Source organism: Cuculus canorus, chromosome 3 (assembly GCF_017976375.1).
Source record: "Cuculus canorus isolate bCucCan1 chromosome 3, bCucCan1.pri, whole genome shotgun sequence".
Lineage (NCBI taxonomy): Eukaryota > Metazoa > Chordata > Aves > Cuculiformes > Cuculidae > Cuculus > Cuculus canorus.
In genome coordinates this window covers 63,882,944-63,899,145 of record NC_071403.1, presented here as the reverse complement: position 1 = coordinate 63,899,145, position 16,202 = coordinate 63,882,944, and the positions used below count along the sequence as shown (strand labels likewise).

General features: G+C 37.5%; 1 protein-coding gene across 1 annotated transcript in view; it reads right to left on the bottom strand.

Moving 5' to 3' along the window:
• RYR2 (ryanodine receptor 2) overlaps nucleotides 1-16,202 on the bottom strand; it is a 388,712-nt gene that overhangs the window by 45,879 nt on the left and 326,631 nt on the right. Inside the window, exons 78-82 of the mRNA XM_054062870.1 lie at nucleotides 14,778-14,881; nucleotides 14,104-14,155; nucleotides 13,262-13,315; nucleotides 3,208-3,307; nucleotides 2,173-2,252 (exon numbers count right to left, since the gene is read on the bottom strand). Coding sequence (XP_053918845.1) covers nucleotides 2,173-2,252; nucleotides 3,208-3,307; nucleotides 13,262-13,315; nucleotides 14,104-14,155; nucleotides 14,778-14,881 — 390 coding nt within the window. The remainder of the gene's footprint in view (nucleotides 1-2,172; nucleotides 2,253-3,207; nucleotides 3,308-13,261; nucleotides 13,316-14,103; nucleotides 14,156-14,777; nucleotides 14,882-16,202) is intronic.

Here is a 16,202-nt window from a genome sequence, read left to right as displayed (position 1 = left end):
TCCCTCTTGTCCTGTCCTCTGTCACTTGGGAGAAGAGGCCAGCTCCCTCCTCTCCACAACCTCCTTTCAGGTAGATGTAGAGAGCAATAAAGTCTCCCCTCAGCCTCCTCTTCTCAAGGCTAAACAACCCCAGCTCTCTCAGCCGTTCCTCATAAGACTTGTTCTCCAGCCCCCCCACCAGCTTCGTTGCTCTTCTCTGGACACACTCCAGAGCCTCAACATCCTTCTCGTGGTGAGGGGCCCAGAACTGAACACAGTACTCAAGGTGCGGTCTCACCATTGCCGAGTACAGAGGGAGAATAACCTCCTTGGACCTGCTGGTCACACCATTTCTGATACAAGCCAAGATGCCATTGGCCTTCTTGGCCACCTGGGAACACTGCTGGCTCATGTTCAGTCGGCTGCCAACCAACACCCTCAGGTCCTTCTCTAGGCAGCTTTCTAGCCACTCTTACCCCAGTGTGTAGCACTGCATAGGGTTGTTGTGCCCCAAGTGCAGGACTCGGCATTTGGCCTTGTTAAACCTCATGCCATTGGTCTCAGCCCAGCAGTACAGCCTGTTCAGATCCCTTTGCACAGCCTCCCTACCCTCCAGCAGATCCACGCTTCCACCCAGCTTAGTGTCATCTGCAAACTTGCTGAGGGTGCACTCAGTGCCTTCATCCAGGTCATTGATAAAGACATTGAACAGGGCTGGACCCAGTACCGAGCCCTGAGGAATCCCACTTGTAACTGGCCTCCAGCTGGAGTTAACTCCATTGACCACAACTCTCTGGGCCCGGCCATCCAACCAGTTTTCAACCCAGGAGAGTGTACGCCTGTCCAGGCCAGAGGCTGACAGTTTCTGAAGCAGAATGCTGTGAGAAACTGTGTCAAAGGTTTTACTGAAATCCAAGAGGACTACATCCACAGCCTTTCCCCCATCCAGTAGTCAAGTCACTTTGTCATAGAAGGTGATCAGGTTAGTTTGGCAAGATCTGCCTTTCGTGAACCCGTGTTGACTGGGCCTGATCACCCGGTTCTCTTGCATGTGCTTCGTGACAGCACTCAAGATCACCTGTTCCAAGACTTTCCCCGGCACTGAGGTCAGACAGGCCTGTAGTTCCCTGGATCTGCAACCCTTCCTGTAGATGGGCACAACATCAGCCAGCCTCCAGTCCAGTGGAACTCTCCCAGTCAGCCAGGACCACTGGAAGATGATGGAAAGGGGTTTGGAAAGGATATCCACCAGCTCCTTTAATACTCTTGTGTGGATCCCATCCAGCCTCATAGACTTGTGGGTGTCTAGCTGGGAAAGCAAGTCTCTAACCGCCTCCTCTTGGATCATGGGAGCCTCATTCTGCTCCTCTAACTCCTGGGTTTGTACACAGGGGGCACAACTTCCCTTACTATTACAGACTGGGGCAAAGAAGGCTTTAAGTACCTCAGCCTTGTCTTCATCCCTTGTCACTGTTTCTCCTTCTGCATCCAATAGGGACTGAATATTCTCCCAAGTCCTCCTTTTCTTGTTAATGTATTTGTAGAAAGATTTTTTATTATCTTTCACAGACTTAGCCAGTTTGATTCCTAGTTGGGCCTTAGCCGTCCTGATTTTTTCCCTGCACGATCTCACTTTCTCTCTGTAGTCTACCCAAGACACCTGTCCCTTCTTCCAAAGCTCATAGACATTCCTGTTCTTTTTGATGCCTCTCAAGATCTCCCTACTCAACCAAGCTGTTTTTTTCCCCCGACGGTGCCTTTTCTGGAACATGGGGATGGCTTGCTCCTGAGCTGCTAGGATTTCACTTTGAAGAGTGCCCAGCACTCGTGGGCTCCCTTGCCCTTAAGGACTGTCTCCCAAGGGACTTTGCTAACTGGCCTTCTGAACAATCCGAAGTCTGCCCTCTGAAAGTTTAATGTAACTGTTTTGCTAATCCCCTTCTTCATCTCACCTAAAACTGAAAACCCTATCATCTCATGATCGCTTTGTCCCAGGCATCCTCCAACTGTCACATCCCCCACAAGGCCTTCTCTGTTCACAAACAGCAGGTCCAGGAGGGTACCCTCCCTCGTCGGCTCAATAAACAGCGTCTGACAAATATTCATTTTACATAGTGCACTACTACAATAACAATGACCATGGTATAAAGATCTATACTGACCAGAACACACAAAAATAAATTAGTATCTTACCTGTTGAACGGTGGAATTTCCTCCATTTAAGATGGCAATCCCTAGCTTTAGGGTAGCTGCAACCATTGGCCCCATCTCACCTTAAAATTATTTTGAAATATAATTTTAGATCATATTTGAAAATAAGAATATTCTACTAATTTATCTGTGCAATAACTTAAATGCTAATTTGTCAGGAGAGGGTTTTTTGTTTCTCTTGTAAAACAGACCTATTTTTCTTTCATGATCTCTAGTGTGAATTATTATCTTCCTAAGTGCCTATAAACATAGTGTAACATATATACAGCATACAAAGGAAGCATGATATAAGACAGGAAGAGCTGAGCAAAATGAGTATAAATCATGTTGCATTTGCTAGAGCATCCAACAGCTGGTTTAAGGCTGGTTGCACAATTTTAGTTAGCTTTCAAGCTTAACAATGTGTCTCCTCATCATGCCAGTCTAGGCATTTTTTCCTTGTTCTTCAGAAAATGACAGTGATCCATATAATTTAGTTGCAGTAAATGAAATTTGTAAACAGTAATTTTTAAGACATCACTACACTGGAAACAAATCACAGAACAATGAAAACATCTAATCTTAGAGCAAGATGGCATCTAAGTGACAAAAGCATCATTTACTCTTCTGAAATGTTTTATCAAAGTACAACAATAAAGTAGGTATTTGGCGAGTAATAGGTGTGGGGAAAAGACCAAAATCTCCACCAACTTCAGATGTGCACACATCCCAGAATTTGAAGGCTTTTTGACACTGCATACTATTAAATCTATGAATTTGTTCACACTTTCAGTCATCAGTAGAATAATTACTGATAACAACAATGACAATAATAATAGCAACAACAATAATAACTTCATGAGAATTATCCATTATACTTTTCTGGCTTCATTGTCAACAATTTATGAAGCTTCGGTTGCATTCTGAAAGCAAACCTTAGTGCCAAGCATCTGCAGGTTTTGCCTAGTAAGAATTACAATAATTTCCAAGATCATTAGAAATAAGGTTTAAAATGTAACTTATACAACAAAACATTACCTTTACTAGCACTGATTGTCTGCAGAACCATCTCAGCAGCACCTCGATCATGCAGTCTGGCTTGTTGATACAGAAGTTTTTGCTTTTCCATTTCTTTTTCCTAAATAAAAATTCCAGTCATTTAAGATGAGGACTTCAGTTATAACTGGTTCTCCAAAGGTTTTTGGTTTTCTCTTAGTATATGGGCTCTATGGCAACATCATGGACCATTTTAATAGATATGATGCTACTGAACAGATACTTAACATGTTCAAGTAATATTGTCCCCTTGATACTTTTCTTTAATATACTTTTTAGCAGTTTATCTGAAAAAAGTCATCTCAATTGTAAATCATCATGTTAGTTCCAAGCCCATGTTCATCATATATATATTTATATATACTGCATATATCAAACTTGCACTTTGTGCCATGTTTTTGTGCAACAGTTCATATTCTTAATAATCTTCTATAGTGTGACCGTAACTTCATACTGCTCAGTATGTGGCTCTTGAGTTGCGAGTTGTTGCTGAATACCAGAGTAACAGAAGCATCTCAGATTTTTTTCAAAACATATCATTACGTTACAATATAGATTGCTCACCCTATCAACAGAATATTCAATAGAATACACTGTGCTTTTATATTTTGCATTCTCTAGCGGCAACAAACAATACTGCATGGCGTTGCTTGAGCAATGGTGAAGTTTGTTCTTTACAATTTAAACTACTACTGAAAACAAAGAAGAACATAAAAAAAGCAAACATAAAGGCACAGTTAATTCCAGATGAGTTTGAACTTTCATCATGTTAATTGAAGTTTGCTGGAGAATTGAGAATGACTAAGCAGTATAAGTTGCAAAACGGAAGTTGCATAGAGCCCTATGACAGCAAGTCCATCAGATGGTGTGGTAAAAAGCTTACTCAAAAGGAACATGACACAATCAGTTAGTATCATGTCCAAAAACACAACGTCCAAAACATGTATGACCTAAAAGCAGGAACAGCTGCAGCAGAAGTAGCCAGAATGACAGCTTTGCTGCCATAAACTTTCCATCCAAGTTACGGAAAAAAGACATTGGAAGATGGAAGAGGTTTAAAAAATGAAGGCTTGCTAAATAGAGGGTATGAATAATAAACTAAAAAATAAGTAAAAAAGAGAAATATGTTCAAATGAATGAAAAATAAACCTTTTAACTCAAAAGCAAACCAACACAGATATTTATGCTGTTACCAGAGAGTTCTCGCCGAGGCTGGCAAATTTGTTTCTTAAATCTCTGATAATATCGCGCTGCGGAAACAAAATTCATCAGGGTTTTTTTTTTCACACTATTACCTCTCCTGTGGTTAAATTGTATCTTTCTTTTTTCCTTAAATTATGTGACAGATCTAAATGGAGGCACAAAAATAATTAAAAAAATAAATAAAAAAATGGTAGCTTTGCTTTATATTTAGCCATGCTAAGGTTTGAAAATTTTGCCTTCATGTTTAAACCTCTTCCTGGGAGTTCAACAAAAACAAAACAAAACATACACACACACGCACACACACCTCCCACAAACAAACCACCAGAAAGTCATGACATCACGGGTTCAATATAGCTACAATAAAATATTTTCATTTGCTTCAGAAGCCACTGAAAACAGATTAGTGTTTTTTTTAAGAAAAACCTATTTCCTATTGCTACTTAGTTTTAGACCCAACAATCTTTCATTTTTCTTCCACTGCAGTATTTATGATTCACTTCTACTCACAAGCTTAATATTAGCTATACTACTTTCATTATGCAATATTTTTTTTGTAAGTTCATGAGAATGTTTATATTAAGGATGCATCTGCATCACCTCAGACTTAAAGAAGGGGTATGCACACTTTTTGCAATGGCACTACAGAAGAACAGTTGGAATAGGCACTGCCAAACACCTGAAAGTGAGAAGAGTGGCATTTCCCATGGAAATAAAGCTGTCTAGGTGACCAGTAACAAAGAAAAACCTCCATCCTGCCACCCCTTGCAAAAAAAAAAATCCACCTACAAAAAAACTAATACCAACATTTCTTCTAAAAGCAACCATTTTTTCAATGGAAACTCCTCAAGATCATGACTCCTTCTTCAGCCTGACAACGCTTTTTCACTGTTGCTTTATCCATGCAATTTTAACATATGTACACGTGATGACAGCACTGATATGAAGTGGGCCACCCACTGGATTAAATAACAGAGCTTCTGGCTGGTCAAAGTACCCCCATTTCTCTAAGATGTGCTTACTGCTAGCACTGATAGGTATGCTACCAGCACAGGGTTTTGCACTTTATTGTGCTTGCCAGTTGATGTCAAGAAACCTCTAAAAAATAATTAGGCCGTGGTTTGAATTTTCTGTCATTCACAAAGCCATCATAACAACAGTAAAAATACTTCATACTAAATGAAACATTGTAAGTAATTATTCACAATTAAAACAAAACAAAACAAAAAAAACAAATCAAAGAAAACCAAGTCATAGGATCATAGAATAGTTAGGATTGGAAGGGACTTTAAAGATCATCTAGTTCCAAACCCACTGCCATGGGCAGGACACCTCCCACTATATCAGGCTGCCCAAGGCGCCATCCAGCCTGGCCTTGAACACCTCCAGGGATGGAGCATTTTATATTTTTATAGTTTTTTATATAGTATATAGTATATTTTTATATAGTATATAGTAATATTTTTATATTACAAAATAGACTATTTTTACAGTCTGTTTTATCTTGTGTGTTTTCCATTTATATGCGGAAAAAGCTGACAACCTAGAAATTTATGCACATGTATTCCCACATTATAGACTTTCTCTAGCAAAAGAGAGAAACCAAGAAAAATTTCATCATACTCTTTGAAAACAGATTCAAATATTTTCTACTTAATTCTATTTTTTTTTAAATCTTTACAAGCAAACATATGCTAAAAACACACAGTTTGCAAAACCACAAGTTTTATCTTGAATTTGCAGCCAACAAACTTGCAAAAAGTAGATAGGAGCTGTAAGTGATGATTGAACCCCTGAAATTGTTTTTTTTTCCTTCATAATTCATACAAAGAATGATTCTTGGACCCTGCTTTGGAGCTAAGCCATATGGAGACGTTTGTTTGCTCCTATCACTAAGCTCACATCCATGGACTGCAGGCTTATGATCCTACTTCTACAGTGTCCTTTTTTTCTTTTTTTTTAAATAAGAAATTATGAAATAAAGAGTAAACAGAATAAACAAAAAGATGTAAAGGGAAGAAATTACTTTTAACTCAATTGTTCTAAGACGAACACTTCTCCTTTGAATTATCTTCATATTTTATACTTTCCAATACCTCTGTTTTGTCCAGAGAATAAATCCTATTAGTCAGGTCTTACACTGGCAAAACATCTTTTAATTTCAGTGTCGTGAGTAAAAGCTGTGTATTAACATCTAACACCAAGTACTCAAGCAGAATCCTTATACATAGTTATCTCTCTTATGTATACTAAGCTTTTAAGCTCCATACATGCTGGTTCATGCTTTATGAAAAAAGTTGAATCTCTCCTAAAGCACTCATTTTGGACTTCATCAGATCTAAAAATAACATACACAAAATGAAAACAATGCATTATAATTTCTGAATATTAAATATGCAGGATTTTAAGACTGTTAGAGGAGTTCATCTTATCAAAAACACTTTCAATATTACTTAAAGAAATATCTCAGTCCCTGCACTTTCACACTAATATTTCTGCTTCTGCTGAACGTCTCACCCAAAATCTTTTTCTAGCTGATGTTATATACATTATTAATATACCTCACTGAGTTGAAGAAATTTGTATCTATAAAGTATCTATATTGAAACCTGTCATTATCCAGGTTATCATAGAACAAAAGAAATTCTTTAAGGTACATGTGGTAAAATATAAGAATAAGGTAAAGAAGAAATTTAGAGACTACTAAACTGCTAACACATAAAATAACTGAAATAAAATTAATCTCAAAAGTGAATTTCAAAATAAATGAAAGGCCATCATTCTAAAGCCATTTTCCCACCACCTGCTGTGATTTCTTGTTCTATGTACTCCTCCATGGTTTAGATATACTAATGTGTCTCAAAGACAGACATATTTGCGTCATCTATCATTTAATATTATTTCTATGATACAAGTAAATACTTCCAAAAAATGCTTGATAGTGCATTGTCTAAGTATTGTCCCTAAAAATTATAAGTCGGTTCATAAATTAACTACCACATCCTTGGATACATGCAGTCAGTGGCAGTCTGTTATTTCCTCAAAACTACAGATATTTATTTTGAATGTAATAATTCTTTACAAGACTTTAGAAGACTAGTAGACTTCCTGTAGTAGGGAACATATTAAATATTATTAAGTAAACCTACTCTTTTATCTAGTTTATCTTGACTCAATGACTTCATAAAATTTGAAAACATTCCCCACCTTCATCTTTACTATTGGTGATATTTACTGTTGGTGATAAGCAAATAATAACTGTAAAAATAAAATGTAGCTATGAAAAAAGGTTGTTTTGATTTGACTGGCTGTAAACAACATTCAGCTTTTGAGGGCATTACTGCAAGTATTTTATAATACAGAGATATGGGAGGAAAGGAAGTATCATTGATCTAAAAAGTATCTGGGAAAAGAAAGATAATTGAAGAGGAACATACCACCTTATTCCTTCTGTACTGTTTAATATCTTCATCAGTGCCATAAACAGCCAGATTGAGTGCGCTCTCAGCAAACTGCAGGTGACACCAAGCTGAGTGTGCAGCTTGACACACCCGAGGGACATGATGACATCCAGAGGAGCCCAGATCTGGAGAAGTGGGCCCATGTGATCCTCACAAGGTTCACCAAGGACAAGTGCAAGGTCCTGCACTGGGGTGAGGGCAATCCCAGGTACCAATACAGGCTGGGGGATGAATGGATTGAGAGCAGCCCAGCTGAAAAGGATTTGGGAATACTGGTGGATGAAAAGCTGGACACAATCCAGCAATGTTGGCACACAGCCCAGAAGGCCAACAGTATCCTGGGCTGCATTAAAAGAAGTGTGGCCAGTAGGTTGAAGGAGGTGATTCTCCCACTCTACTCCACTCTGACGAGACCCCACATGGAGCCTGTGTCCAAGTCTGGAGTCATCAGCCCAGAAAAGACATGGACCTGTTGGAGCAGGTCCAGAGGAGGGCCACAAAAACAATCAGAGGGATGGAACATCTCTCCTGTGAAGGAAGGCTTAAGACAGTTGGTCTTGCTCAGCCTGGAAAAGAGAAGGCTCCAGGGAGACCTAATTGTGGCCTTTCAGTACTTAATGGGGGTCTATAGGAAAGATGGGGACGAACTTTTTAGGAGGGCCTGTTGTGAAAAGAAAAGGAGTAATGGTTTTTAACTAAATGAGGGTAGATTTAGACCAGATATAAGGAAGAAATTTTTTACAATGAGGGTGATGAAACATTGAAATATGTTGTCCAGAGAGGTGGTAGATTCCCTATCACTGAAAACATTCAAGGTCAGGTTGACATAGTTGGAGATCTCCATGTTCATTGCAGGGGGCTGGACAAGATGACCTTTAAAGGTCCCTTCTAACCCAAGCTATTCTATGACTCTATGGGTAAACAATTCATACTATAGTTGTGGAGAGTGAAATCACATATTGAGTTGCTCCCATTCCCTTACAAAGAGGAAAAAATGGCAAGAAATATATTTTTGTATACTAATTGGAATGTTTAATACCTAAGAATTGATACTTTGCTCATGGACCTTAATTCATATAATTCTTTAATAAAACTAGTTACTTATTGTAAATACACGATATACGGTGAACTCCATTTGTGAAGGCTTTGTGACAGTGAAATAGCACTGATCACCTCTGATGTCCTACAGCCTTAAGAGCTTGCATCAGCTGCACATCTTGCAAGTCTTTCTGTGCTCATATAAGCCGCAGCATGAAGTACCATTTAGACATAAATCTATTGAATAAAAAAGTCTATCGACAAAGTCACTACCAGTAACAGGGATGAAGAGAAGTGACACAGGAAATTATCTCCCTCATTTCTTTTCTTCCTATGACAGGTCAGTTTAAACTAATTGATTTTTAAAAGATGAATGACGTTTTGATCCCTTTCTTTGAGTTTCCATACTACATGTATTTAGAGTAGATTAATACGTAGCTAACCAGTAGAGTCAATGACTCAAATACAGAAACCTATCTGCATTCAGACAGTGAAACCCTTTGAATAAAAAGAATTTCCTATCAGATAGGATCAAGGGGCACAGTGACACTAATTCTACAGGGAGTCAAGTGAGCATTTATTCAATAGGATAGAAAGTTAACTTAGAGAAAAAGGGCAAGGAGCAAAGATAATTATAATAATTCAAAGCAAATACTAGCAGGTAAATGCAGACAGGCACATAGTAATGGACAGACGACTTTATTGTCGGTTTATTTTGTGATCTCTCTACTGCTCACACAGTCATCTCAATACAGATTATTTGTACAAAAATGAGAATACGTTGCATGAGATATGGACATGAAAAATGTCAATAAAATAGACTTGTTTTTACCACATTCTAAGCTTGTCCAAAAGTCTCTGTTGCTCTGACTGTGAAAAGATTCAGGACTTCACACATCACACATTTTTCAAGTCTAGAGGAGCAGTAGAGATTTATTCCCACCCAAATTGAGCAGTCAGTCTTTTCACATGCACACAGAGCATGGAACAAAAGAACTGCCTCCAACAGGCAGTTGTACTAAACTTTGAGACAGATTGACAGACAGAAAAAAACAGACAAACACACGCAGAGCTTATTTATATGTTCTCATATCTTTCCAACTGTTTCCTGTCAAGCACGAATAATGCAAAGATTATTTATTGTTGTGGAGTTTTCCTTGTTTCACTTCTCAATCAGCAAGGCAGAAAATTTTCTATGGAGCATATAGCATTTAGTGGACAGTAATCAGGTAGGCAGACCGATAGACAGGTAGAATTTGGATAGATGAATGATGAAAGAAACAGAGAGGAAATTATACTGTTAGACTGTTTATATATTTCCTTTAGAGTTTTGTAATATATACTTTGTGTTTGTGGCAATTACAGTACCTTTTAAAAAAACCTTTTGTCAGTCTGTGTGAGCTCATTCAGCTTCCAGGAAAGTGCCTTTATCATATGAATGTGGAACAGATCTGTGCAAACTTTTGAAAGATTAAGATTTGAAAGAACAAGAGAGAAGCTGATCCTGGAATGTATCTTCTCTTTCCACAACTGTATGGGAATCTCTTTCTTCAGTGAACTGAATATTAGTAGAAGTGCTAGCAAACAGATCACCAAAATCATCTTGCTCTTTCTGGTGAAGGTTATAATTGTTCCCCATATTGCCGTAGCAAATGAACTTTGAAGCTACTGACTGGAATCTGACCATCAGCTATATCTGTGCATTCCCAGTTTCAAGCAGGTCATCTCTACTTACTCTAGGTGCCATTAGCCACAACACAAACAACTGTACTTAAACATCTCTGAACCAAAAATTAGCTACCCCACACACCATACCTCCTCTCATAACATTAATATTGCAGTGCTATCAGCAAGCAGCCCAAATAAAAAATGGGAACTGATACTTCTACTTGCATGAAGCAGGCAAGTAGGTCTGTGCTTAAGCCATGGGCCACCTTTTAGAAACAAATGGAAAGTGTTTCATGATGAGACACAAAAGACTGTAAGAAATTAAGTCAATAAAAAAAAAAATCACACTGTGAAATTTCAGATCTATTGCCTCTATGTTTATAGAGAAAACATGGAACAACTAGGAATCACTTTGGGTATGGAGTAGCTATGTAGCTATGGAGTAGCTACGTAGCTATGGAGTTTCTATTAAGTACTATCACAATAAAGGTTAAGGACTCAGCCTATTTCAAAGGATTTGAATCATAGATAAACCACAATATAATTGATTCTCTCTCTATGACAAACCTTGGAAACAGAATTCTGCTAATGTGTCAGAAATGCACGTCTGCAAAGATCCAGAAGAAAAATCCAACTGCTTTCCCTTAAGAACCAAATAAATTATTTAAATAATTTAAATTATAACTAGAAACAAGATAACTGATGCACAGAAGTCAAGAACAGAAAAACAACATGAACAAGCCAAATGACACTCTGTTTTCCCCAAAATGGCAACCTAATCTTAGATGAAATATTTTGCATTAATAATTCTTGGAGTCTTTAAAAAGAGTTTGCGCACAAGAAGGGTTTGGTAGAGAAGTCGTGCTGGAACCGAAATGCTAAAAACGTTTTTCAAGACCCTTTAGTTGAACTTATCCAAGATGTTGGGCCTAAAAAAAATCACACTATTAGACCCAGACAAATACACACATATCTTTTGTTTTACCTTGCTGCGTTGTGATCCTGTCACCTTAAGGAAGGGCAAGGACAAGAAGCGAAATAATAATAAGAAAAAGAAGTCCAAAATTTTTTTTCTGCAGGTGACTGACCAAATACATACACAAAATTGACTTTTGAATAGATTAATACATTATTTGCACATAAGTTTCACAGCTACAGGAAAAATAATTACGAGAAACAAACAGGATCTTCTCTCAAAAGATAAAGTTGAACACCGAACAAAGAACCCATTATAATTTACGTAAAGACCACTAATAAATCCCTTACTGATAAATCTATTCATTCACTCCAATGACTACCTATTTATAAATTTTCACATCTTTAAGCACAAGACCTTTGACATCCAACAATCATGCATGGGCTTACTGAAAAAAAGGTTATAGAAACAAAAATTTTTTGTTTAGTCCATGATAGGTCATATATTGCTTTTCCAGGTGGGGGAAACCAACAAAACGAAAGCAAAATAAAAGCACTGAAATTTGGATAAATACTTAGATATTTACCAATGAAGAGAAATTTATATATTGGATACATTACTTGTAACTCAACTGGACTAGAACTTCTGAGTAATAGCAAAGAATAGGTATTGGTGTTCTTTCTGATTTCTGTATACAGCCAAATAGGGAATATGTATTTATTTAATTTACTGCTATTTCATGCAGCACTATGTAGAAAACATACAGGAGATCTGATGTGTAAAAAACAATGGGAGTAAAAGCAAACATCCTCCAAACCACTCCTCAAAAATCAAAACAGCATATGTATTTTTATATCAAATCAATCAGTATATTTAGAAATATTTGGAAGAAATAACAAAAGCATGTATTTAATGTTCATGCATTTTATTAAAGATATAAATGGAAGTATTATGTTATTTAAAAGATATGACAACTTTTAATATCAGAGTTATGATATACTAAAATATATTAACATATTAACAATATTAACAAAATAATTCTCCCAGGGCCTTTCAGAACACAAATTTCTTGTAAACTCCATTTTATTAATGGAGAAAGAGAGAAAGATCTCAGAGCAACACATGACAAGGACTCACCTCTTACTCTTGCAATCAACATGTGTTAGTGTGTTTCCTTATACAGTGATCATCATTAAAAACTCAACATTGAACAAAAACAAACACAGATTTCCTATTATCAGCATAAGAAGCAGCTTAGCAATATTGATAAATTAAAGTTCACCTTTTACTAAGAAGGACTACATATATGTGAACATGAAAATATTACAAAAATTACTGGTACTGAATGTAAATGATTACTGCAAAAAGCAGCATTACTTCAGTATATTAACCACCTAAACTAAAGGTAGGACTTGATACTTTACAATATATAACCTGTAATTATCAGAATTCCAGAATAAGTTACTACCCATAATATTTCTCTTCAACAACTAAAAAGTTAAAACCAATCAGATAAACATGTAAGTTACATTAAATTACTCTCTCTGCAATCTTATATTATGTGATGCTACACATGGTTTTGGTTTACTACTATGAATCGGGTGACTCATAACTGCCAGTCCAACTTGACATGCAGTTTACTGGCATAACAAGCTGCAGTAAGCCATGAAGCAAGAAACATAAATGTCAGTTGGAAGCTATGAAATAATGTCTAATGTGACAAGAAAACAAAACAGAAGTACAAACTTACTTCAAAACTCTTCACTTCTTCCTCACCATCATCATCTTCCTCATCATGGCAGCTCTGACAGTACAGAGAAAGAAAACATTTAGTGATAAGGTGGGGGGAGAGGGACACAGAATCACAGAATCACAGAATCACAAGGTTGGAAAGGACCCATTGGATCATCGAGTTCAACCATTCCTAACACTCCCTAAACCATGTCCCTAAGCACTTCATCCACCCGTTCCTTAAACACCTCCAGGGAAGGTGACTCGACCACCTCCCTGGGCAGCCTGTTCCAGTGCCCAATGACTCTTACTGTGAAGAATTTTTTTCTGATATCCAACCTGAACCTCCCCTGACGGAGCTTCAGGCCATTCCCTCTAGTCCTGTCCTCTGTCACTTGGGAGAAGAGGCCAGCTCCCTCCTCTCCACAACCTCCTTTCAGGTAGTTGTAGAGAGTAATAAGGTCTCCCCTCAGCCTCCTCTCCTCCAGGCTAAACAACCCCAGCTCTCTCAGCCGCTCCTCATAAGACTTGTTCTCCAGCCCCCTCACCAGCTTCATTGCTCTTCTCTGGACACGCTCCAGAGCCTCAACATCCTTCTTGTGGTGAGGGGTCCAGAACTGAACACAGTATTCAAGGTGCGGTCTCACCAGTGCTGAGTACAGAGGGAGAATAACCTCCCTGGACCTGCTGGTGACCCCATTTCTGATACAAGCCAAGATGCCGTTGGCCTTCTTGGCCACCTGGGCACACTGCTGGCTCATGTTCAGTAAGCTTTCCTTTGCTTTACACAATTTCTTTTAATCTTCTTCAATAACTTTATTAAAACAGAAAAGATGCAAAATATAGCAAAAAAAAAGTTACCTTTGCCATAATGTCAGCATAAGCCATATACAGGAAATCTTCTTCCAGTTTGCTGGTTAACAGAGACAGGAAAGGGAAAAATGAGGAAGATTAGAGCCATTATAATAGAACTGGAGCATCAAAATATATTAAACACCTTAAAAATCTTTTTAAAGGATTTCTACACTCATAGTTAATTCCAAAAGTCATTTTGGAAAATGAGAACTTGATTAACTGATACAAACTGAAAATTAAAGCCAGCTACAAACACAGTGCTTACAAATTCATAAATACCTTTCCACTAAAAGAACATAGTTAATTTTTCACCTAGAATATATTTATACTTTACATTCAGAATATAACTGTCAATAAGGAAGGCAGACAGCAGAGAGAGGTGTAATAAGTCCTGAACACTGCATACATAACTGTGAAGAAGTATATTGGACCATCTATACACATCTATACTTCTAGATGGGTCCCTAGAAAACTCCTTACAACTCATTATCAGTTATGTTAAAATCTCCTTACGTACCACAGGCTAGAGAGGTTTCAGCACTGCTCAAACTCATGATATGTACATACACACATGATTTAGCCTAACCTATGCAATCACACTTGAACAGAGTCATGTATAACTTCAAACATAGGATTAATCTGAAAATCTGTATACACTGCAGGCTTTCACACCATCCTACCATTTTTCAGTTAAGGCTGTTCGACTGAATAGCAGAATAAGTTGATGTAAAGGATCAACTCTTTTAAGGCTTTCATCTTCCTCTGGTGGTTCCTCCCCGGGTTTCTTTAGGGAAAAAAGATTTTAAAAGTATATTCAATTAGCTATAGTGAAAAATGTTTTACTCAGTGCAATTTATTATACATTAAATACTCGCAAACGTAATTTTGATTTGGATAACCAGAAGGAAACAGTTCCAAGCAAAGTATGAAAATTGAAAATCCTTACTACATTTATGACTGTTAAGATTTACAACAGTGACACCATTTGCAAAGCTCTGGGCTTCCTCTCCTCATAAAAATTAACCTTCTTCCCTAGATTCTGAAAATAAATTTGATCTTTTACTGCTGTTATGCAGAACCTGTGATAATTAGATGCCATCATTTGCTCCTGTATTTTCTGTTGCTCTCTGTGTTAACAAGCTTCATTATCTAAAAATCAGAATTCTCTGTTCCAAGTCTTATGCTAGGTATATATAATGTTCACCGAGGAGCTCTGAGAGGCTTTGGGGGAGAAGAAATCCTAACTTCAAGCTCACCAATAGTTTTACACCAAAGAAGCTGCATCTACCAACAACACTAATGTTGGCAGGTCTAATCTAATTATTAAATGTCCATTAAACATATTGTTCTTATAAATTATTATGGCCAGTAATGCCTACCAACAAAATTAATCAATAATTTTATCACATAAGTGTTTAAATAACCTATTTAACTAAAGCAGAAACATTTTAACTCTTAATAAAGACAGTGGGAATATCCTATGATTTTAACATCAAACATTAAAAATCTAGTTCCCTTAGAGAATTGATCTGTTGAATCAGAATTAAGAAGAAGCAGAATTAAGCTCCTCAGACAGAACTTGTGTATACTTTTTTCTTTCAATATGAATAAGCAGAAATACTTGGCAGAAAAGAGAGTTCAGCATTCTCAGTACTGAGAAAGAAAGTACTACAGCATACAACATTGTAGTTTACTGACTACAGAGAGTTAAATGACAGGAAGTCTTGGCTATAGTTTCTGCATCCTGGATTGCTCCAGTTTTCTACATAGTGTGTGAACAGTTCAGAAACTTCAGACATTCCTCCAAGCAAACATTAGAGAACCCAACGCTCCTCTTTTCTCCCCTTCCATATGAGCTCAACTGCCACAATCTGTGCTGTGATTGCACCTCGACTGTTCAATAAGTCTTTAAATCCTCGCTACACCAGGGTACAGTGTCTCGAAGAGTGACAGAGAACATTGACCAGCATCACAACCACACCTTTCATGAAGTCCACACAACAGTCTCAGTCAACTTCACAGAGCTGAACAGTTAGAACCTCAAACTCTCACCCTCCACAAGAGTGCTCTAAAGCAGCAAGAATGTGATAGAAATTTATTTAGAA